At 42.3% G+C, this 22,765-nt stretch overlaps 2 protein-coding genes and 1 long non-coding RNA gene across 4 annotated transcripts; 2 read left to right on the top strand and 1 right to left on the bottom strand.

The window, feature by feature from the left end:
- Nucleotides 1–10,953: 10,953 nt before the first annotated feature.
- LOC139027934 (uncharacterized) lies at nucleotides 10,954–11,428 on the bottom strand. Its single transcript, XR_011480074.1, has 3 exons — nucleotides 11,376–11,428; nucleotides 11,209–11,294; nucleotides 10,954–11,121 (listed from the first exon to the last, which is right to left on the bottom strand). It is a non-coding gene; the product is annotated as an uncharacterized lncRNA (long non-coding RNA).
- A 1,876-nt stretch (nucleotides 11,429–13,304) lies between these two features.
- On the top strand, nucleotides 13,305–17,790 carry smu1a (SMU1 DNA replication regulator and spliceosomal factor a). 2 transcript variants are annotated; one of them, XM_023990075.2, is made up of 12 exons: nucleotides 13,314–13,486; nucleotides 13,852–14,062; nucleotides 14,178–14,330; nucleotides 14,644–14,754; nucleotides 14,881–15,009; nucleotides 15,233–15,352; nucleotides 15,522–15,638; nucleotides 15,749–15,876; nucleotides 15,990–16,116; nucleotides 16,306–16,473; nucleotides 16,599–16,751; nucleotides 17,091–17,790. In XM_023990075.2, the coding sequence occupies exons 1-12, from the start codon at nucleotides 13,461–13,463 to the stop codon at nucleotides 17,187–17,189; spliced, it is 1,542 nt and encodes a 513-aa protein (XP_023845843.1). In that variant the 5' UTR covers nucleotides 13,314–13,460; the 3' UTR covers nucleotides 17,190–17,790. The 2 variants fall into 2 exon arrangements, with proteins under 2 accessions (XP_070300324.1, XP_023845843.1); XM_070444223.1 differs by having other exon boundaries at nucleotides 13,305–13,486; nucleotides 14,644–15,009.
- A 2,983-nt stretch (nucleotides 17,791–20,773) lies between these two features.
- LOC111965780 (actin-1-like) lies at nucleotides 20,774–22,762 on the top strand. The gene has a single exon (XM_023990073.2). It carries the CDS (start codon nucleotides 21,359–21,361, stop codon nucleotides 22,664–22,666), a length of 1,308 nt encoding a protein of 435 aa, XP_023845841.1. The 5' UTR covers nucleotides 20,774–21,358; the 3' UTR covers nucleotides 22,667–22,762.
- Nucleotides 22,763–22,765: the final 3 nt, after the last annotated feature.

Raw genomic sequence — 22,765 nt, 5'->3', positions numbered from 1 at the left:
GGAACTGTGGAGCTCCATGCTTGTGGAAGTCGATGGCCACGGCTTAACGATGTTTTCCATTGATTAATGTCAGGTTCCCGCAGGGGGAAGGAAATCACTGTGGCACGCTGGTAGAGTTGTAACAGTGCTGAGCTAGGACCAAGTTACCCTTTCTTTCTGTCTCTCCCACTCCGTCTCCTGCTACACACACACATGCTCCCAGTGGTGTAAAGTACTTAAGTAAAAATACTTTAAAGTACTACTTAAGTCGTTTTTTAGTGTATCTGTACTTTACTATTTATACTTTTGACAACTTTTACTTCACTACATTCCTAAATAAAATAATGTACTTTTTACTCCATACATTTTCCCTTACACCCAAAAGTACTCGTTACATTTTGAATGCTTAGCAGGACAGGAAAATGGTCCAATTTCTGAACTTATCAAGAGAACATCCCTGGTCTGCCTCTGATCTGGCGGACTCACTAAACACATGCATCGTTTGTAAATTATGTCTGTGTGTTGGAGCATGCCCCTGGCTATCTGTAAAAAAAAATGAAACGAGAAAATGATGCATCTGTTTTGCTTAATATAAGACATTTGAAATGATTTATACTTTTACTTTTGATACTTAAGTATATTTAAAACCAAATACTTTTAGACTTTTACTCAAGTAGTATTTTACTGGGTGACTTTCACTTTTACTTGAGTAATTTTCTATTAAGGTATCTTTACTTTTACTCAMGTATGACAATTGGGTACTTTTTCCACCACTGCTTGCTCCCTCTCTTCCAAATCAATCCATATTATTTAGAATTATTTCTACCGCTTGTCTATCCTACCTCTTCTCTCATCTTGCTCTGTAATGCTTGTCACTGCATTGCCAAGTGGCAGCTTAGTTCTGTACTGAGGACTTTGTACTGATGAGAAGTCAAGAAATCCCAGGTGATCGTATTGAACATGTGTTGTGCGCTGGGAGTGATCTCTTAAATTGAGACTACATGCAATGTTCAAAKAATGTTTTGAGAGCAACCAAGCTGATTGCAGCTCAGTTGCACGTGTCATGATTAATGACTATAGTCATTATACACTGACATGCTCCTCCTGGATCATAGCTTAAGACTRGGGTGACACCAGAAACATTGGAGGGTGATATGAGATTACAGATTCATTTCAACCTTACTTGAGGAGAGGCTGGAGAGAATTCAAAGACTGTGTGTTGTCTATAGTGCACCAACTTGTATTTTCCCTTTTGCCCTCACGTTGTGCTGATCAAGCATGCACCAGACACACCGGAGGGGAAAGACTGACAGACGGACACACATCTTCCTCTTCACACTCCAGTCAACACGAGTGTGTGAGAGCAAAAGGAGCATTCAATCACTGAAAGGGTGGAAAGTTCATTCATCTTTTGAGGGTTGCTTTCTTCCTTCAAATGAAGACATAGTGAATACACTGTATACCAAACACGAGGAACACCTTCCTAATATTGAGTTACACCCCCCCCTTTTGCCCTCAGAACAGCCTCAGTTCGTCAGGGCATGGACTCAACAAGTTGATGAAAGCATTCCACAGGGATGCTGGCCCACAGTTGTGTCAAGTTGGCTGGATGTCCTTTCGGTGATGGACCATTCTTGTTACACACGGGAAACTGTTGTGTGAAAGACCCTGCAGTGTTGCAGTTATTGACACAAACCGGTGCACCTGGCACCTCCTACAATACCCCATTCAAAGGCACTTAMATTTTTTGTCTTGCCCATTCACCCTCTGAATGGCACACATACACGATCCAGATCTCAATTGTCTCAAGGCMTAAAAATCATTTTTAACCTGTCTCCTCCCCTTCATCTACACTGATTGAAGTGGATTTAACAATTGATTTCAATAAAGGCTCATAGATTTCACCTGGTCAGTCAATGTCATTGAAAGAGCAGGTGTTCATAATGTTTTGTACACTCGGTGTAGAAATACTGTAGCACAACATATGGCTGATTCAGATGGGAAAGGTGGCCTTCCTTGTAGCTGGAAGATGTGKAAACATAGCTTTTCAACAGCTGCCTGGTAGGAAGTGAGAACTGTAGGTGGCATCTTTAAAGTATATATTACTGATAGGCTAATTGTTACTGTCAACAATTGGAACAATCACACTTGCTACTTTTGCAAGCCAGAGGGAGAATGACTTCTTCCTACATTTTAATAATTAATAATAACTAATTCTATATGCTAATGATAAGTACTTCAAGGTAGTTGTGGCCATAATTAATGTGGAATCTTGAAATGGAACTTCGATATCCTGAGAAAAATGGCATTTAATTCTCATTATAGGGGTTTGACCTTTTCAAACTGGGTTTTGCTGTACTTTCAGTACTTTCCGACAGCCAGGCCTATTCCCATGGCGACAAACGCCACTCTCATTTCAAAAAGTATTATTATACAGAGGAGCACAATGGGTAGGTACAAGGCAGTGACATTTCAGTTTGTTTCCCTCTCAGCAGTCGMCCGAGAGAACCCACGAGCACTGTTGGGTCTGCTCTAATATTTTTAAATGACCCACACCACTCCTACCTCTCTAGACCCCCCTGCAAGGGCAAAGTGGGTTTCTTTTTGATGTTTACATGACAATGACAGCTCTGTTTCACTTGAATGGAACATATTAATTAAAGCACAGATTCATTTGTCCTGTTACAAAATTATCTCAGAATGCAAGTATCCCAAATGAGGTCAAGGCAGTGTTTAATTATTTCTCCACTGTTCACTTTAGCACGCTTTTAATTTGAAATAGCTAAATGGTGCTCATGGTAAGAGAATACATTCTCCATGATGTAACCCTTTTAAAAAGTCTGGAAAATGGGTTCGCCTGAGGAGTATATATCATTTTCAGGAGTCCAACAGAAGATGGGTTTAGTTATTATCTTGACTCTGCACTGCAATAAGTAGATGCAGGGAACCAATAACTCATGAAGTGTACGTGTATTGTCGAAGCCGGAAACAAAAGGAAGAAAGGCAGTAGAGAGAGACATTCTACTTCCATCACTCTATCCTATCATTAAACAATTGCCTGGTAATTACAGCATTAATTAGGCTACCACAAATTATTTTTCTTTTTCTTTTGTTTTATGCCTAATACCCTCATTCAAACTTGTTAAGCCTATCTGTTGTTTCAGTACGAACCAAGTCTGCATGTGTGTATGTAAATACCTTAAGCACAGCAATTACTGACTGCGCAGTATGTTCTGAGCCGTACTGTATGGAGTGTCACTGATGAAAATAAGCAAGGATGGTTTAACAATTACAAAACACTTCAACAGCCTCATCACTTCTTTGTGTTTCCAACGACAGATGGCAAGCGCCCTGTCAGCAAGTCGACTGTAGTGTAGCGTAGACTGAATCTTTACCCTCCCAAGGGAGTTTTCATTGTCCATTACATGATCTTATCAATTCATATGACTTAGTTTACTGTTACTTTTGTTATGACAAGGAGTATGCAACATTTCAGGTCGCTTATTAAGTTCATTCTAATAAGCCTCGTGGTAAACTGTGATTCATTCCGTCATTCCCTTTTTCCAATAACAGAACTCTGATAGAAATGTCAAATCAYAGCCAATGCATCCTACCCCACAAAAGCATCCCTTTGATCAGCAWTTGAACTGACAAGATACTGTCACATCCTGTAAAGCTTATACAGACCTCTTGTGCATTCTCAACAACAAAGGCCCCCCAAAAGCGGGACTTCTTAAAAAAATAAAAATAACAAACCTTGTACATGTCACACATTTACTTAAATCCRGGCAGCRGCCTTAGCCAAGGAGACAGCCCAGCGTCTGAAGAGACAGCGCTAACACCATTCAAAACATCTGCTTGTGTCAGCACTTTGCTAGGTTTTTCATGTAAATACAATGTGATACAACCCAGTAGCTTTTCTACTGAAGAGCGGTTTCTCTGTGGTAAGCTTTATGATACTCCATTTATTGTGTTACAGGAAGAAGGATASCCCACTGCTGTGCATCTCTCCAAGCCAGGCTGTTCAGGGAGCACCATGCATCTGTGCCTGCAGACACATTGCCTCGCAGGAACAATCACATTTTTACTGTAGCTTTTCATCACCTTGATGTGCCATCATTAATTGTATTCTGATGCCAGCTGGTTTTGATATGAAAAAGCCCAATTGTGTTTTGTTTGCACTGTAGACTATGTGAATGTTACAGCCTTTTGAATAGGCTAGACCTGTCTGGTTCACTATTCTCACTTATTTTCATTTTCTCCTTCCTCAGCCTGGGAGACTCCAGGATCAATAACGGCTTATCAATGGAGAACTAGGACCCCAGGGAGAAGCTGCCTAGAAGGAAAATCGATCTAGCCCATTCCCACCCACCCCTGCTTCACACTCAAGAGCCGACTAATGCACACACCATTAGTGCACAGAGGTGAATAGCTTCTTGGGACAAATTAATCAGACCCGTATCAACAAGATAAAACAGGTGGTATTTTGTTTGTGTCTTACAAGGTCATGTATTTGATGTTATTAGGAGAAAGGCTCATCGTGTGTGGGGTCAAACAGCTCAGTGTTCCAATGGTATCATACACAGTGACATTAGATTTATTTGCTGAGCAATCATCCCAAATACTAACATTTAAGACCAAGTCTTATTAAAAATCAGGGAGGAAGCAATTACTCAGCTTTTACCAGAATATGTTCACACGTGCAATGCAATACTGTTGCAAACAATGCAAACATATAGCTTTTTTCCCCTCTGACAAAAGTGATTTAATACCAAGCCTGAGCAGCGTTGAGCCAATGTCCCCACAAACATACATGAAATGAACGACAAGCTGGACTGGTGCACAGCACTGAACATCATAACCTTGAAAGACCTTCACTGGCAGAGAGGACTSATGAGACTATCCTCTCTATAAACGTGGAGCGCCCCCTGTTGAACAAATTTGGGAAAAGCAGTAAATGGCGTGAAAGTGCCATTGGCCATTCAAGGGATGTTGCCAGGGTGGTGTAGAGGGAGGTCTATTGGGAAGTTTAGAACAAAGTTAATTATTCAATGTTTACTTTACCAGGGAATTTGAAGTTAGGGAAATATGAAAACACTCTTTGGATAGGTGTCAAACTCATTCCAAGGAGGGCAGAGTGTCTGCAGGCCTTCGCTCCTCCCTTGTACTTGTTTGATGAACTAAGGTCACTGATGAGGAAGTGAGGAACTCTTCACCTGGTTGTCTAGGTCTTAATTGAAAGGAAAAAAACAAAAACCAGCAGACACTAAACTATCTACTAACCCTAACCATAACCCCTAATCTAACAAGCAGTTGCTTATGAACAGATGGTCAGACTATCAACAAACTATCTGTAGAGCACCTACAGATGGACTAGCTGAACAATCCAAATAAAGTGTGACCGAAACTATTTTATGCACGAAACCTCGCAAGACATCAGCAACAAAAATGATTTTGTTTCCTGATTGACAGGGACACAAGTAGGCCTATGGTGAGCTTTGACACTGTATGAAGAAGTATTCAGAGACAAGACTGCAGAATAGGCCTACAGTCTATGGTGGTTTGATTCGAAGAGGAAGTGGGCTATGTTGATAAGACTGCTAGCCTACTCAAGTGAAACAGGTCTTCTCAAATGAAACAGGTCTTCTCAAATGAAACATGACTACCAATGACGACGGGCCCTGGCGGAGTGGTGCCAGGAAAACAAAATGAAGGAGCTGATCGTGAACTTCAGGAGACAACAGAGAGAGCACGTCCCCATCAACGGGGCCGCAGTGGAGAAGGTGAAAAGCTTAAAGTTCGTCTGCACCACTGACAATCTGAAATAGTCCACCCACACAAATTGCAAGCACTGCTTCTTTTTTTAGATTTGGTTGGCAGATCGCATCCAATTTAAGGTGCATACACCGMCACCTACTGTACTGGAGTGTGAGGCCATTCAGTCTATCTACATTCAATTCTTTGTGATATGATACTATAAAATTGGGGAAAAGGAAAACAAAAAAAAGTTACCCTGCCATCTATTAGCCCTCTCAACAACAAAACATGTTTATTATTTTTTAAATACACCACCCCATTACACTATTTACCCTATCTAATTCTATTTCAGACAAACGGTCTGGGAGGACAGAACAGTACCTCTCAACAGCTCCTGCAACTGTTCTGCAGTAAAACCTCACACGCCCAAGTATTTCTCCACAACCTCTATTTTCTGTGACTTTCAATCCATTTCTGCAGTACAAATGACAACCATAGCTATGAATGGCAAGAAACCTACCTTTCTAAAGCACATATTCTTTCCATCTCTCTCTATAGCATTGGATCAAATACCTGAGGTGACAAGGTAAAAATCTGTCGTTCTGCCACTGAACAAGGCAGTTAACCCACTGTTCCCCGTTAGGCCATCATTGTAAATAAGAATTTGTTCTTAACTGACTTGCCTAGTTAAATAAAGGTTAAATTAGTCTGCCTACGCAGAAGAAYCCACTCAGGATCCCTCCCCCTGTACCCATCTTCCTCTACCACACTCTTTACTGCTTCAGCATACGACACATTCTGTACTTCTCTGACCCTAGCAACCTCAACCTGCCTTTCTCTCACCGGACACCTCTGATCTCCAGCCCCATGGGCACCCCCACAACTAACAAACAACTTTCTCCAGCGAAACTACACGTTCCTCATCTCCTGCCCTCCTGCAAACTTCTCACATGTAGGACTCTCCCTCCTACATACTGCTGCAACATTCCCATAAACTTGACACCTAAAACACAGAAGTATTTTTGGAACAAACACTCACAGGATAACTTACACTTCCTAGCTTAACCTTATCTGGCAAGACAACATATTCGGTCTCCCCACACTCCCACCAGATCTGCATCGCACCAAATGGCGAGCGTCACAGACACTGGGAATCTTCAATTTCAATTGATCTTCATCAACATTTAATGCCACCCACGTAATAAATCATTTCAACAGTGCCCTGCTCCGGAGAGYAAAGCAAGTCACATTTMTTGTCCCTAATCACGTGATACGTAGCACCAACTCCCTCTGGGCTGCAGAAACACAATAAATCAGCACTCCTAGTTACTTTCACCAATTCAACAGTCACCAACCTCTTCTCCACCCAACCTACCACCACATATGGATCAGCCAAAATGCAAGGATCCATTATCTCCACAAATCTTACTCTCACTGGGCCAGAATGATCCTTTACATCCTCAGACCGAGACCTGAACTCAGCRGTCCTCACTGCAGGAACTTAATCCACACTCTAGTCAGGTTCCATCTCTGCGCTACTGGAACATGTATCCATCTTTTTGCACCTGACGCAAACTTTCCTCACCACAACGCTTTCCTTTACACTCAACTTCGTCCCTTTACACTCAACTTTTTCTCAACAGTCATCACTGCATCTGCCAGCAYATCGAATTCATCCTCACTCTCGTCRCTCTCAATTTCCTCAAGTTATTCCAAAAGTTCTGGGAAATCCCTCAAACATGAACTGTCCTTTTTTTCTTGTCCATCATCTTCTCCTTCACCAAATCTTTCAGAAGGCCTGTGTAATCCCTCACTCCATGYTCCACTTTATTTCCTTTTCTGCCATATTTTCCAATCACTCCTGCTCTCCAAACATTTCTCCCTGTGCAACCTCTCTGCAATCACTGCTAACCCATGCACCGGTTAATGAACCAGGGAACAAAACTAACACACCACAGCACACAACATCATCAATTAGCCAATCAGTGGGCGCACAAAACAAGCGCAAATAACYTGACTGACCAGAGTGAGTTAATTTACCAAAGAAGACACTTCAGTCGAGCCAAACTCTCAAATAAATTCATAATACCGTGCGTACTAAGCCCTGACTATTCAGTCATTTAACTGTCTACATCCAAACTCCAACAAACTGAATTAATTCTGACCATGGCCAGTGCAGGTAAGCCACCTGTGTTTATACAGGCAGCCCACTCCTGATATTTTTTTCACTAATTGGTCTTTTGACCAATAAGATCAGCTCTGAAAAAGATCTGATGTGAAAAGAGCTGATGTGATTGGTAAAAATACCAATTAATGGGAAAAAAATATTAGAATTGGGCTGCCTGTGTAGATGCAGTAGCCTACCTGGGGCCTGTTTGCAACAAACTAGGATAAGGGATTAAGCCAGGATATCTTGGTGATCCTGGCTCAATTGATCCGTAATCCGGTTGCACTAAAGATGGATAGGGGGCAGGAGGATATGTTATGGTATAAATTACCATGGAGATTTATTCTGTGGAGCTAGCCTGCTCCAGACCAGGCTAAATTCCAGGATCTATTTAATCTCATCCCTAATGTCAGTCAGCAGTCACCACAAATGGAAACCAATAGTTATTTCACTGCTCACTATACATTGTTATCACATATAACTAGACCCACTGTTATTATTTAAACGTTTGTGATCATTAATTTCAATGATTTTGGATAAAAAATGATTTTTAGATGATGTTGCTATCATTAGATAATTTACAGTTTCCCATAGACTAAAAGGCTATATATAAAATGATAGAATATTAGGGCCACAGAGGGGAAAAACACAAGTCATAATATTGTAACAGTTTTTTAAAGGAGGAAAGTTGTTAAAATGACAGATGTGGGGCATTTCGTGAAATTGTACTTCAGTATGGTTTCATAAACAAAGACATGCTGATGTGCCAGAATATTAAGTATCACATTGTCTAAGTATCAAAACTGTAAAAACAATATGTAGCTTTTCTGCAGAAAGAACCAGCCTCATAAAATTTATGACTTTATCCTTTTTCTTCAGTGTGGCCCTAGTACTCTGTCATATAAACAAATACACATTCCATATGAATATAAAAACACAATGTGTAACATTATGTTCCTTTATTGAATAAGGACAAAACAAAGCAGGTAAACCATCAGCTCCTTTCGAAACTGAAGTCAAGTGACTCTACAAGATGGAAAGCACAGAATCCAAGCATATTATACAAAATGATACATACACATTCAAAGGTCTGTATATAACACACCCTGCATGTCTGCCACACTAAATAAATGCAGGACAAATCCATACACATCAACTGAACAGACAAATGAATGGATGCAGTAGCCTCCTGCAGCCTTGTATTACACACATATACCGCACAAACATCATAAGAGGCCAAATCGTCAAAAATGAACCCAAAAAAACCCAAATTCCTCTGCCACCGCAGGACATATTTAACCAAAATTGAAAGCACACATACTAACTAAAATAATTCAACACATATTGGTCCCTCAGCAGCCGACCACTGTCGTCATCAGGAAAGATTGCCGGATTGTCCCAGTCCATGGCTGGTGGCACTCTGGGGGCCTCTCCTTCCTCGGCAGGCCACATTGTGGAGGACAGCACAAGCCACAGTAATATCACATGCCCTAACAGGGCTGACCCTTAATTTGTGAAGGCAGTGAAAGCGTGCCTTCAGGAGGCAAGGGTCATTTCAACTCTGGCCCTGGTCCTGGCATGGGCATGGTTGTAGGCCTGCTGTGCTTCCTGGGGGTCTGTGAAAGGTGTCAGGAGAAAAGGCTGGCAGCCATACCCCTGTCTCCAGAAACACACCAGAGAATTCACGTGTCAACACAAAATCTCATCATTACTACTCAAAAACACAGTGATATTCTTGACACAGCCATGATGGTTATAATAGGGGTTGTGTGGCTTACCTTGTGATAGGCACTGATAGATTTCAGAGGCCCGAAAGATTCTGGAGTCATGGACTGAGCCAGGCCATTTTGCCACAACATTGCTGATCACACAGTCAGCATTGCAGACCATCTGAAATCATAAGATGAGGAATATTACACCAATCAATGCACATCACTGGCAATGCAGAGTGTTCGTCAATGGACAATATCAAAAAGTTATGTTCACCTGAACATTAATGCTGTGAAAGGATTTCCTATTCACAAAATCGGCCTCATGGGCACCTGAGGGGGCTTTTATCCTTATGTGTGTGCAGTCCACTGCACCAATGACATTGGGGAAACCTGTCACACAAAGTAATGAGTATCCTACTATGTGTTAACAGTTGTCCTGTATTTTGTAGATCCTCTTACCTGCAATCCTATAGAACTCCTCTTTGATGTCACAGAGTCTTCTGTGGCCAGGGAGGAGATGAAGACATCTGCTAATGCTTTGATAGCCAGACACACACTCCTTATTGTGCGGCAAATTGTGGCCTTGTTCAGCTGTTCTGCATCCCCCACTGAGTACAGGAAGGCTCCACTAGCAAAAAAGCGCAAGGCCACACAAACCATTTGCTCCACACTCAGTGCATGGCTCCGTGCAGTGCGGTGCTTAATCCTGGGACCCAGTAGTCTGCATAGATACCTGATGCCATCTGCAGAAAACCTGTATCTTTTCTATAGTGGTCATCAGGGAAGGCCAGTGGGTCCAACCGGTCCTGAAGACCCTTTCTCGCCTGAAGGCTCTCCTCAGCACAAGTGCTTCTTCATCCACCACATCTCGCACGAATGGGCATGCCATTGTCAGAGCAGAAAGGAACACACAATTTTGGGCCTTCATATAGGCTAGTGGCCACACCTGGTGCTGGGGGGGGGGGCAAAAGAGGGCGATGCCTTATACGATGACTTGGTTGTACTGATTGCTGGGAAAATAAAAAAAACCTTAGAAAGATGCCACGTCCTGTGTGCTCACAATAAGAGCTCATATGTCATGGCTCACTTGACTTTACGAGAATATACCTAATTTTTTTTTGAGCTGTGTCATCTTCTTGGAGCTGGGGGAGGAAAGAAAAATAATGATTAATACATTTGTGTTACAGTTAGCATACAGTGTAAATTGAAGGCATATCTCACCTCCCTCTCAAGTTTTTTTATTCAAGGTCCAGTTTCCTAATTGTCCTCTTTTTATTTTCGGACTCCAGTGCAAAGATTTCCATATTTTTTCTTCTTGTACTGAATGTCTATGTCTGCCAGTTCTATTTGGCGCCGGGAGGTGGTTGCCATACAACTTTCTGATAGCTTGTGAGCTCTGTGAACACAATACAATTAGCGCAGCTGGAATTTGGCAGGATGTGGTGTCCTTTTATTAATACGCACTATGTTGCCAGGCTGGTTTTCCCACTGTATAGCATCTGGGTCCTGTAAAAGAAATTCGATTTTTTGATTTTGATGAGGACTCCTCACCATTGTAGAGTAAATAGTACTTTCACAGTCTTAACATGATACCTCATGCCTTCTGGAATCCAGAGAGATGTCTCCTCCTCATCATCGTCTCCATCATGTGCTGTTGCTGCTGCACTGGGGCCTTCACCCTATCACATTTAATCGGATTCATATTGAAGCTAGTAGACAAGACATGCCAGGCCTACAGTATGCCTTTGATGGTATCTCACTGGATCAGCATCGTCTGGTGCTTGTGCTGGTGGCTCTAACAGGAACACAGTGCGCCAGACACTGCAAGGCAATAGGTAAACCAAAGTCAGACAGTCCAATTGATTCAATATGAATGTGGTTGTATCCCATGTAGAGATGGAAGGACATACCTTGAATGAAGCGGGTGGCATCTTGGGAGGAACCTATGCTCGTCTCTTTCCCCCAGGGATCCCCTCATAGACGGGCTGCCTTTATTTAGCTCCAAGGCCATGCTCTCCTGCTCTGGGTAAGGTCAGCCTTTGGTGACCCACCACCCGTAGCCTTGTCTGTGGGTATTCTTTCACTGCTAAAACAGTAGACATGTGTGAGCAGGCACCTTCTGGGTACAATATATGCTTGTGCTTTGTTAAATTAGTCAGGGACCATACCATTCTGCAGAATGTTCTTGTATTTGATTTTGACCTGCTGCCATGTCCGTTTTGGCCCGTTCATGTTTAATCTACACACACACACACAACACACACACACACACACACACACACACACACACACACACAACACACACACAACACACACACCACACACACACACACACACACACACACACACACACTATATTAAGGAGTCACACTGCAAAAAATTACTTGGTATTTTTGTCTTGTTTTCAGTAAAAATATCAAAAAATTATCTAGCTTTATACAGTGTGATGGAGTTACTTTACACAATTTCACTCATATCTGCAGTGCATTTCAATTAAAAATAACCGTTTCATAATTACAGTACAACTGCATTTGTATGTGAATTAGAATATCTTGAATTGTAATTGTGATGTTTCAGCGGAGCGGTGAGTGGAATGTGCACTACTATACGCATTCAGGGTCTGCAATACTTTGCCACGCTTTTTCTCTTTGCTTTATCACTGTGGCGGTGTTGCCTTTCTTCTTAATTAATCTTTTACCTCCTCGTATGCCTCCATGAGGATTGTGCTTCCGACGGGGAAAAGTACGCGGCTCTAGTTGCCATGGTAAATCAGTTAATCTGTGATCTGTGGCGGGGTCTATTTGAGTGAGCCGTGAGCGCGCACCTATCCAGGATTGGTTTCACCTGGCTTAATGAATCCGTGTCTGCTATCCTGGCTTGGTCTTTGTGCAACCAATTAAGCCTGGACGCACATGTTTTTGGCTTCATTGAGCTCAGCTGAGTCATTTATCCCGGATGTCTTAATTCTACTTTTGTGCAACAGGCCCCAGGGGTGCGTCCAATTTGATTGAATGTTTGCTATGTTGGCGTAATGGTTTGTACTGAACGACATGTTTCCTCAAAGCATTCTTCAATGTTCTTGAACAGACTTTGAGGTACATTTGACCTGTGTGGCGGGGTGATCTCTGATGTCACCTACTAAGGAAATTACCTCTATAACAGGATTTTTGGAAGTTAAATGCAACTACAAAACAGTATTTACAAAAAGTAATCTATTCATGTTTTTTTGTTTACAAGCATGATAGCCGTACTTTTAGTTCATGGTTGACGCAGCTTGTTGGCCATTAGCCAATCGGCGTTTCTCAACGAGTTCAAAGCACTTGAATGCACCCAACTGGTATTTACGACTTCACAACTGGTAATTACCACCTTCCCACTTGTATATGAATGCAGCATCAAAGGGCAGCATGGCAACCAACAACCCAAGCCCCCCTCCCCCGTTTAATTGAACGTTCCACCACGTTTTTTTCGTACTGAACACAGCCCTGAATGACCCGCCATAAGGGCCCTGCCTGGGCCTACATACAGGTCATGTTCCMCTGCTGYYCAGGCGTTGCTGCCGCCYACCAGATCTTACAACACCTGGATAGGTATTTTACGTATCAGCTAACCACATCATATGACATAGCAAWCTATCAGTCGATAGACGATGKCGTCACACRCAAGCATTGGTTGATGGATGCAGTCGACTACAGACGTTATTGACGTTAATCTACTTTTATTTTGAAAATATATTTCTAGTCTACTACTGCTAGAAACTCCGCCCACTTCAACGACTGTTCGTTCCTGTTTGTCTTTGCGCTGACTKCTCTACTCACAACGATCTACTTTTTGGTGATTTAGTCATGTCTTTGGAGGTGGAATCAGCCGAGTAAGTATTATAGCTATTCATATTTGCACAACTGTAAATGGCTGAATGTTTTGTTTATTTGTTATGGTTCACGTGGCAGCTCTAAACTCAGTTGAGGCCTACCTCAACCTGCAAGCAGCTTGTATCCAGTAAACGTTAGCTACCTAAGCTAACATAACTTGCCTGCTAGYTAGCTATGTTTAATTGTTTTTGTACCCACCAGTGATATTTTTAATGTAGCTATGTAGTCTTAGCTAACTAATACTAACGTTAGCCTGTCAGAACGCCTAAATTAGCTAACTGGCTTGCAAGCGAACACGATTAGATAGAACTTGTCTTGCGTCAAAATATGACATGCCTTGATGGAGTGTACCATGATTTTGCAGCGTGATTCGTCTGATAATGCAGTACCTGAAAGAGAACAATCTGCACCGGACATTGACCACCCTKCAGGAAGAGACCACGGTGTCTTTGAAYACTGTGGACAGTATCGAGAGTTTCGTGGCAGACATCAACAGTGGCCATTGGGATACTGTGCTGCAAGCTATTCAGTCCCTCAAGCTCCCTGACAAGACTTTGATAGACTTGTATGAACAGGTAAAAAGTTGTCGTGTTGTATTTGGAATTCGTATGCACCAGAACGTTCTTTTCTAGCTAGCTCTGCTGCTATGTCATTATGTTTTTTGTAAAATGCGTGTGTGTGCCCCCCTAGGTGGTGTTGGAGCTCATTGAGTTGAGAGAGTTGGGAGCAGCCAGGTCTTTGCTAAGGCAAACAGACCCCATGATCATGCTGAAGCAGACGCAACCAGAGAGGTACATTCACCTGGAGAACCTGCTGGCTCGCTCCTACTTTGACCCCAGAGAGGTGAGTTCACTCCGTGTATAGGGGAGATATAACTCCGTATGAACTATTTCCAGGTTGTCTGGTTATGTCTGTGCATCTATTGTATGCCTGAACATCTTTAATTGAACACCAAAAATAACCTTCACCCGTGTTCTCCTGAAATATAGCATTAATAAATGTCCTATAGTGTTTTGACTTTGTCAGTTGCCTATTTGTTCTGTTGCCACTCAGAAATTACTGGTTTGTTTTGTTATGGGTTCTTCAGAGTTCCTGCGGTCTTGTGTTTGTGTCATTGCTCAGTGTCTGTGTGCTCTCCTCCCTCTGTGTCCTCCAGGCCTACCCAGATGGCAGCAGTAAGGAGAAACGACGGGTGGCCATCGCCCAGGCCCTGGCCGGGGAGGTCAGCGTGGTGCCCCCCTCCCGTCTCATGGCCTTGCTGGGACAGGTGGGTGACATGTTCCTATACACCTGGAATATATGGTCTTTTCATGTTAATTCAGCACATAGTCTGATCTACGACCAGGATAATATTATGCAGATTAGTATTTTAACCACCATCTCTGTCTCTCAGTCCCTAAAATGGCAACAGCACCAGGGTCTCCTGCCCCCAGGTATGACCATTGACCTGTTCAGGGGCAAGGCAGCCGTGAAGGACGTGGAGGAGGAGCGCTTCCCCACACAGCTCACTAGACACATCAAGGTACTATATGTCCAGCTATGGTATTGCCAGTGTTTATTAGTAAGGATGGTTTTGATGCTTCCCCTTGGCCTTGTCTTTTTTTCAACAGAGATTATTGTAGCTCAATGGTACTGGCTTGGTTATGTAACATTTTAATTAAATGATGCATAAAAACACACTGCATGAAAACAAGAACACGGAGTTCTGCTTGGGTGTCGTCATAATGCAGTGTTATTCTTACTAGTTTGGGCAGAAGTCCCACGTGGAGTGTTCCCGCTTCTCCCCTGATGGTCAGTACTTGGTCACAGGATCAGTGGATGGTTTTATCGAGGTCTGGAACTTCACCACTGGCAAAATCAGAAAGGTGCGTGTGCGATCTAACACCAGTTGATACTCTGATTTTGGAAATACACTTGATTTCAATTCATGGAGTTTTCAAAATACCCTTTTACTGCCTTGGTAGCGTTTTAATAAGATGACCTAATCAAATGTGTGTGTGTGTGTGTGTGTGTGTGTGTGTGTGTGTGTGATAGGATCTCAAGTACCAGGCGCAGGATAACTTCATGATGATGGACGATGCAGTGCTGTGTATGTGCTTCAGCAGGGACACAGAGATGCTGGCCACAGGGGCCCAGGACGGCAAAATAAAGGTCTCTACTGGCACTATAGGAATGTCACTTTCCCCTCAAATGTTCAAACTCTTGCATTGGGTTGAGTGGATACTCACACTACCTTCCATACCTCGTCTCTCCTCTGACAGGTGTGGAAGATCCAGAGTGGTCAGTGCTTGCGGCGCTTTGAGCGCGCCCACAGTAAAGGTGTCACCTGCCTCAGTTTCTGCAAGGACAGCAGCCAGCTGCTCAGTGCTTCCTTCGACCAGACYATCAGGTGACCTGCACACATGAAGCCCTCTTTCTCTCATGGTTTCTCTGTCTTTGTTTTTCCTGCCTACAGAACAGTGGTCACCAAGGAACCGTAACTTATGTTTTTGCGTTCCACAGGGTTCACGGATTGAAGTCGGGCAAGTCGCTGAAAGAGTTCCGAGGACACTCCTCATTTGTTAATGAAGCAACATTCACACCTGACGGCCACCATATCATCAGCGCTTCCTCTGACGGCACTGTGAAGGTATGAACCCCCACACTGCAAACGGCTGCTAGAAGCCAACAGTCAAGGTATTTGCATCATATACTGTATTTTGACTTGTCTCCACCCCTTACCAGATTGTCCAATTCATGGTATGTCCTGTGTACCTGCATTTTCAGCAGAATATATGTTAATGGATTTTGATTAACACTTGTGTGAATCTCCTGTCAGGTGTGGAACATGAAGACAACAGAATGCACTAACACCTTCAAGTCCCTGGGCACCTCGGCCGGCACCGACATCACAGTCAACAACGTCATCCTTCTGCCCAAGAACCCAGAGCACTTTGTGGTGTGCAACCGCTCCAACACTGTTGTCATCATGAACATGCAGGGCCAGGTCAGGACTTAACTTGACCACTTACGGTCACTTTTCATTTAAAAAAAAAAAATGATATGAAGTATTCATTTTGAACATTAAATTTTTTTATATTGGTATGACCTTATTCCCCTTTTGTCCTCCAGATTGTGAGGAGTTTCAGCTCTGGTAAGAGGGAGGGAGGAGACTTTGTCTGCTGTACACTGTCTCCACGTGGAGAGTGGATCTACTGTGTAGGAGAGGACTTTGTGCTCTACTGCTTCAGCACAGTCACCGGCAAGCTGGAGAGAACCCTAACAGTATGTTTATTCCAAATCATGTGAATTAAAAACTATCAACCCCAAGCCTGGTTAAAACTCATTTCTCAATGATAAAAATAGGAGTTGTCAATTTAGTCAGTAAATCAAATGCACGTAAATCAGCATTTCTGTTAGCCAGTCCTGGSACATTTACATTGAACTATAGCCTAAAGCAGGAGTCGGCAACAGGCAGCCCAGAGATTTTGGGGGGCRGGGTCAATTTGCAGTGTACAAATTATATTTATGTTCCGGCCTCCGATCATCTAGTTGCCTACCCCCTAGYCTAAAGTTTGTATTATACTTTTGTCTCATCATAAGCTCTTGTCTCCCCCATCCCAGGTCCATGAGAAGGATGTGATTGGCATCGCCCACCACCCCCATCAGAACCTAATCTCCACGTACAGTGAGGACGGCCTACTCAAGCTCTGGAAACCCTGAGCGTAGACCTGCCCCCTTCATCAGCATGCCAGCTGATTTTCCCATGGGATGCTGCAGTGTTTCCTCTACCATCACTTTAGGTGGGCCAGATAGTGACTCCCATCTAGCTCTTTTTGTTCAGACTAAAATGTTTTGGGCCCCAATTGATTCAAATTGGCAGTATGTGTTGCTGTTTCGGGGCCCCTGTGCCACACCTCAGAGAAAGTGTAGCTAGGGGAAGCACTGGGGTAATGGGAGTGCAGGCATGGGCTTTAGACATACCTTTTTTAATACAAACTTTTCTTTATGTAAATATTTTTTTATAGGATTTTTTTTTTCTTCCAATAACATCTGGTTGGGTATTTTGCCTCATTTGTCAGTCAGGTCAACAATTGCTTTGTGTTACTGCACAGCAAGAAATGGAAAGGGCTTTCATTTGTCTCTGGTGAATGACTCATGTTGATTTTTGTATCCCCGATCTGATGATATACCTTTTCATGTGTTGCTGTGTGTTCCTAGATGTGAAATGCATGGGTTATTGCTATTACGTATGGATTGTCAGTGGTTGACTGAATTTACATGTACTATTTCTTGTCTGTCCCATTAAAGATATTTGATCAGGTATTAGTGTTTTCTTTATATTTCCTGACAAGCAGAGGCATTTGTGAACTTACTTTTGGTACTTGTTTTGAACAGTTATTAAACCCAATACAAAATTACYAAATCGGTACTTTGTGGTCAGTAATCCACGTTGACAGTTGCGAAACTATCAGTCTCACATCTCTTAATTTACATGCCAACAACCATTTTTAATGATTATCAATAGAACATAACATGATTCATGTCCTCAGATGGGATGTTTACTGCATGATTGCAATCTGTGTAGGGCCGGTTCTAGATGTAAGCGGTCGCTTAAGGCCCGTGTTCGCTAGGGGGCCTCAGTCGGAGGCTCAACTTACTATTGAGAGTAAGAATAGAATTCGCCAGGTGAAATTTGGTTGTGCATCAGCAGTTCTCTTATGTCACTCAATTAGCCATGTCTGCTAATGATGATTAGATTGGTAGTTAGTCTTAGTAATCATGGCCAAATACCAACCGGGCATGCAGGGTACGTCCCCAGGGGCCCCATTGATTTTGTTATTCATTCTCGCTCATRTCAAGTCATTACAAAATGTGTAGAAATGCAGGAAATTTGTACAAAACTGCAAAAAGTTCTCTCCACCACATGGCAAAATGGGTATATTTAGAAATTATTTCGTAAAACTGCATTTTTCTCTGCCCTATGGCAAAGTGAGTAGAATTGCACATTATGTGTTTAAAAGCATAGGTTTGGTATGAAACTTAACCGTAACGCTGAGGCGGCATTTGGCGCGCACTACTCAAACTCTTGATGGTTGCTAGACACCGCCTGTTACTACAATCATCCTGGAAATTCTAAACTTTGCAAGGCATGTCACTACTCCCATATCTTCACATAGCCCACCACATGCACTGGAATAAAGTAGGCTAAAGCAATTGAAGGCAAATTGTTGCTTACTGAAACTCCCAAAGGCATCCAATTGTTATTTGATTGAAGCAATAGTCTACCAACGTGTGATCAACGGTTTCATGCTGCTTTGAGACAAGCGTGGGGTCTTTATAAATCAATGTCTATTTTTTATTTTCACTGAATCTCTGTTTGCTATTGGTTAGGCTACAATCAGGCTGTAGAAATGTAATATTGTCTAGATGGCTCATTAATCAACACCGAACAGAACATTTTGCCARCATGTTACGTAGTTTAACAAGTGGGTTATTTTGCTCTTCACTTGCAGTCGTTTAGTAGCCTAGGCCCACTCCCAACCAAAAGCCKGTGACTCGTCTTAACGTCATATTGTTTGAATCTCCATATTTGTTTAGATCTCTGGTTGGGCAAATACGTGGAGGTGGTATAGTTCATCTATTTGTTTGCTCATCTATTACTGATCAGAAACATTTAGCATGCAATAATGTAGCCTAAATTAAGTGTAGACCTATTMTTTTTGCTCGATCGCCGGCAACTCCAAAATCCTGCGGAGGTTGTGAAGTATGAACACGAGACTAATGCTGTTGACAATATAGATTGATATTATTTTCTATGGGTATCATGACGAAGATACTCTCAATGTAAGACCCTACGCCAGYTCCCTAACAAGGCCGAGGGTAGAAAGTGGATCAAAAAAGCACGGGCTTGCTTTGGGCTCTGTTTCAAAATATCACKTTTTATATTTCGCATGTCCTGTTGGGAAAATATTAGTATTTTATATTTCATTATATTCTTCGCACTATAACATATGGTAAAATGTGTGTTGACAGACCAGTAACAAACTCAAAATATTCCATTCTATTATTTTKAAAATACATTTTACTAGTTTTATAGCCTAAAATGTTTCCTAGGACCTGCCTAAAACAAATGTATAATGGGTTTCTTTGTGATGGTGTATAGTCAATCGATTTATTAAAATAGACATCCACCCACATTTGCCCACTCCTACACTTGCCAGCGTGTGCACGGGAGATATAAAAGGCTTATCCTGGCAAGAACGTGGTTAAAATGGGACTGGGCTCTAAAAAAAAAAACATTCTGGGCTCTAGGCAACATACTGTAAAGTCAGWAAAGGGTTTTACCGTGATTATTTTTCAATTAAAAATGGTCAAAGAGAAACAAAAATAGATTCTTAGCAAAGAGCAATTTCTCAAGCAAGAATTTTGCTAGGACTGTCTGGGAGTGAACTCGTTTGACTATTCACTAAAATCTCTGTAAAATCTGGGTTTATGATTGTAATTCAACTGCCATGGTTTGCTTAGCTAGATGCAGGTAGCCTATAGCACCAGCTAGACCTAGYCTACATCTAATTTCAGTAGCCTATGCAAAATGAAGGATTTAGCAGCTTRTTTAGTTCAAATTGACAGACTAATTTATTCAACATAAATAGTAAGTGCTTGTGTTACCCAATAGCCTAATGGAATAGGCTACTGATGGAGTCGTCATTTCAATCACTGAATCACATAATATGGATATGAACTGAATATGCTTGTCAACAACAGCCAGTGTGTTTTTTTAACCTGTAGCCTACTCTGACTGACTGTTACCGTCAATCTAATGCATTTTAGMTGATCGTCAATTGCGATAGAGCTGTGACCATGATCACAATTGATAACAATTTAATTAACTAAACATTACCCTCAATAATAAAATAACACAAAACTGTAACAACAATAAACTGAAGTTATATGCTATTTATTAAATCAGTTTACCGGCTCCAAGTAGCTACACAAGTGGCGGTATTGATTTGCAATGACTCCAGTGATATTGTCATTTCCACATATTTATTGTATCAAATTAATATAGAACTGCTGTTTCCGATCAACGAACATGTAATTAATGTTGTTGCATTGTACTGTAAATAATTACAAACTATAATTGAATTGGTTTAATTAAGAAGAATAAAAAGTTATAATAGGAATCTGAATGGGGTGACAAAATTCTACCAAACCTATAGGAACCAATCTGATTACTTTTGATTCCCAATAGGAAAAAAAGTAGTCCAATGGGATTCTGATATAGGGGACACAAACCCCTATAGGATTGTGAGAATCCTATAGGATTCGATTGGAAAATATCGCTAATCCTATAGGATTGTTTGACTAGGGCATTGTTGTTCCATAACATTGTCATGGAAAATATTGTAATGAAACAGGCAGGGAGCGGGTCTCGAACCCTCGACCTTCTAGCCCGAAGTCCGGCGCGCTATCGACTGTGCCGCAAAAGCATGCTCGTGCGGCAGAGTCGATTTCCGCGGTTATAAACCCAGGGTCGTTACAATATGAATGTTGTTTCCAACTACCAAACAGCAACTGCGCCGTAAATCCGTTTGCATATTGAACGTTTAGATTGCCAAAAGGCCAGTCTCTGGCAAGGGGTGGAATATTATCTAAAAAGACTGGTACCCAGACTAGCGATCTGCAGCTACTCTTCTCGTTTCTAACTGTTCCGTACATGTGCATTCCAAATTACGTCGATTATTACTGCGATCAATAACGTCACAAAGGTAACACACTGATTGAATGCGCATCACCCTGGCGATTCAAAACTGTCGGGACACAGTTCGGRACATAGCGCTTTTGGTTTTTGCATGTTACAGTTATGGCCTACACCATGAAGTAAAAATATGGATAACGACACTTTTGTGGATCCCATTCTGCCAAGTGAGGGTCCTGCAAAAGTCGCAAAGTTGATCAGAGTGAATGAAGGGAAAAGTCAGGAAAAGAAAAAGTATTCGAAGTCAAAAAACACCTCTCCGGATAACCCTAAACTGAAGAAGTCATCCAAATCATCTAATCCGAAAACAGAGCTTGATGAAGAGGAGTCGAGTCCAAAGGCAAAGGGTATCGTGAAGTGCACCAAGGCGGTAGTCATCGATGTCGGTACAGGATACMTGAAAACCGGGTTTGCTGGGGCGGATGCGCCCTCCTGCGTAATTCCCAGTGTTGTGGGTTTGGCGCGCAAAGGCCCCTTGGATTACAAGCACGGCTATGTGGGGAGGGAAATTCTAGAAACACTAGACATATCCCACGTCAGCCCTGTGCATAATGGCATAGTAACAGAATGGGATGCAATGGAGAGACTGTGGGAATACGCGTTCAAAACGCTGGGTATCAAAAGCGAGGAGCACGCCGTGCTTTTGTGTGACCCTCCTCTTAGTCCGACCACCAACAGAGAAAAACTCGCCGAAATCATGTTCGAGAGCTTCAGCACTCCAGCAATGTTTATTGAAAACCAGTCCGTTTTATCCATGTATTCCTATGGCAGAACTAGCGGACTGGTTTTGGAATGCGGGCATGGATGCTCTTACGCAGTTCCCATTGACGACGGCCACTACATGCCAAGTTACACCTGTCGTGCAGAATATGCAGGACGAAGCCTTGACCTTTACTTGCAGAAGTTACTGCAGGAGTCTGGAAAAGGGTTTTCTTTTGACAAATTAGGCCTAATGGATGACATCAAGGCAAAATGTTGCTATGTAGCCCCTGATATAGACATTGAATTAAGAGTTTGTGACATGGTGCAATACAAGCTTCCAGATGGGAATTATATCTCATTGGGAAATGAGCGTTTTCTTTGTCCAGAGGTGCTATTCCAGCCAAATCTGATTGGATCCCGTGAGCCAGGACTTCCTATTATGGTCATGAACTGTATCAATAAATGTGACATCAGATTGAAGAGTGACATGCTACAGAATATCCTGATCTGTGGCGGCTCCACAATGTTCAGTGGTCTTCCTGAACGGCTGCAGAGCGAGCTCAACCAGATAGCACCATGTGGTGCGACTACCATTGTGGCATCCCAGGAGCGTCAAAACACAGTGTGGCTTGGAGGTTCAATCCTTGCCTCCCTGTCCTCTTTCCAGTCACTTTGGATTCGGAGGAAAGACTATGAGGAGAAAGGGCCCTTTGTCATTTATCGAAAATGTTTCTGAAAGCTACTTAATGTGCCTTTAAGGTTGGCAAATAAAACAGTAAATTAACTAAATTGAACTATGGACTGACTGCCTGCCGTTTCCAAATCTCTGACAGTA

This window comes from Salvelinus sp. IW2-2015, linkage group LG6.2 (genome assembly GCF_002910315.2).
Source record: "Salvelinus sp. IW2-2015 linkage group LG6.2, ASM291031v2, whole genome shotgun sequence".
NCBI lineage: Eukaryota > Metazoa > Chordata > Actinopteri > Salmoniformes > Salmonidae > Salvelinus > Salvelinus sp. IW2-2015.
Note: the sequence above shows the minus strand (reverse complement) of the source record. Positions and strands in the feature narration are given on the sequence as shown.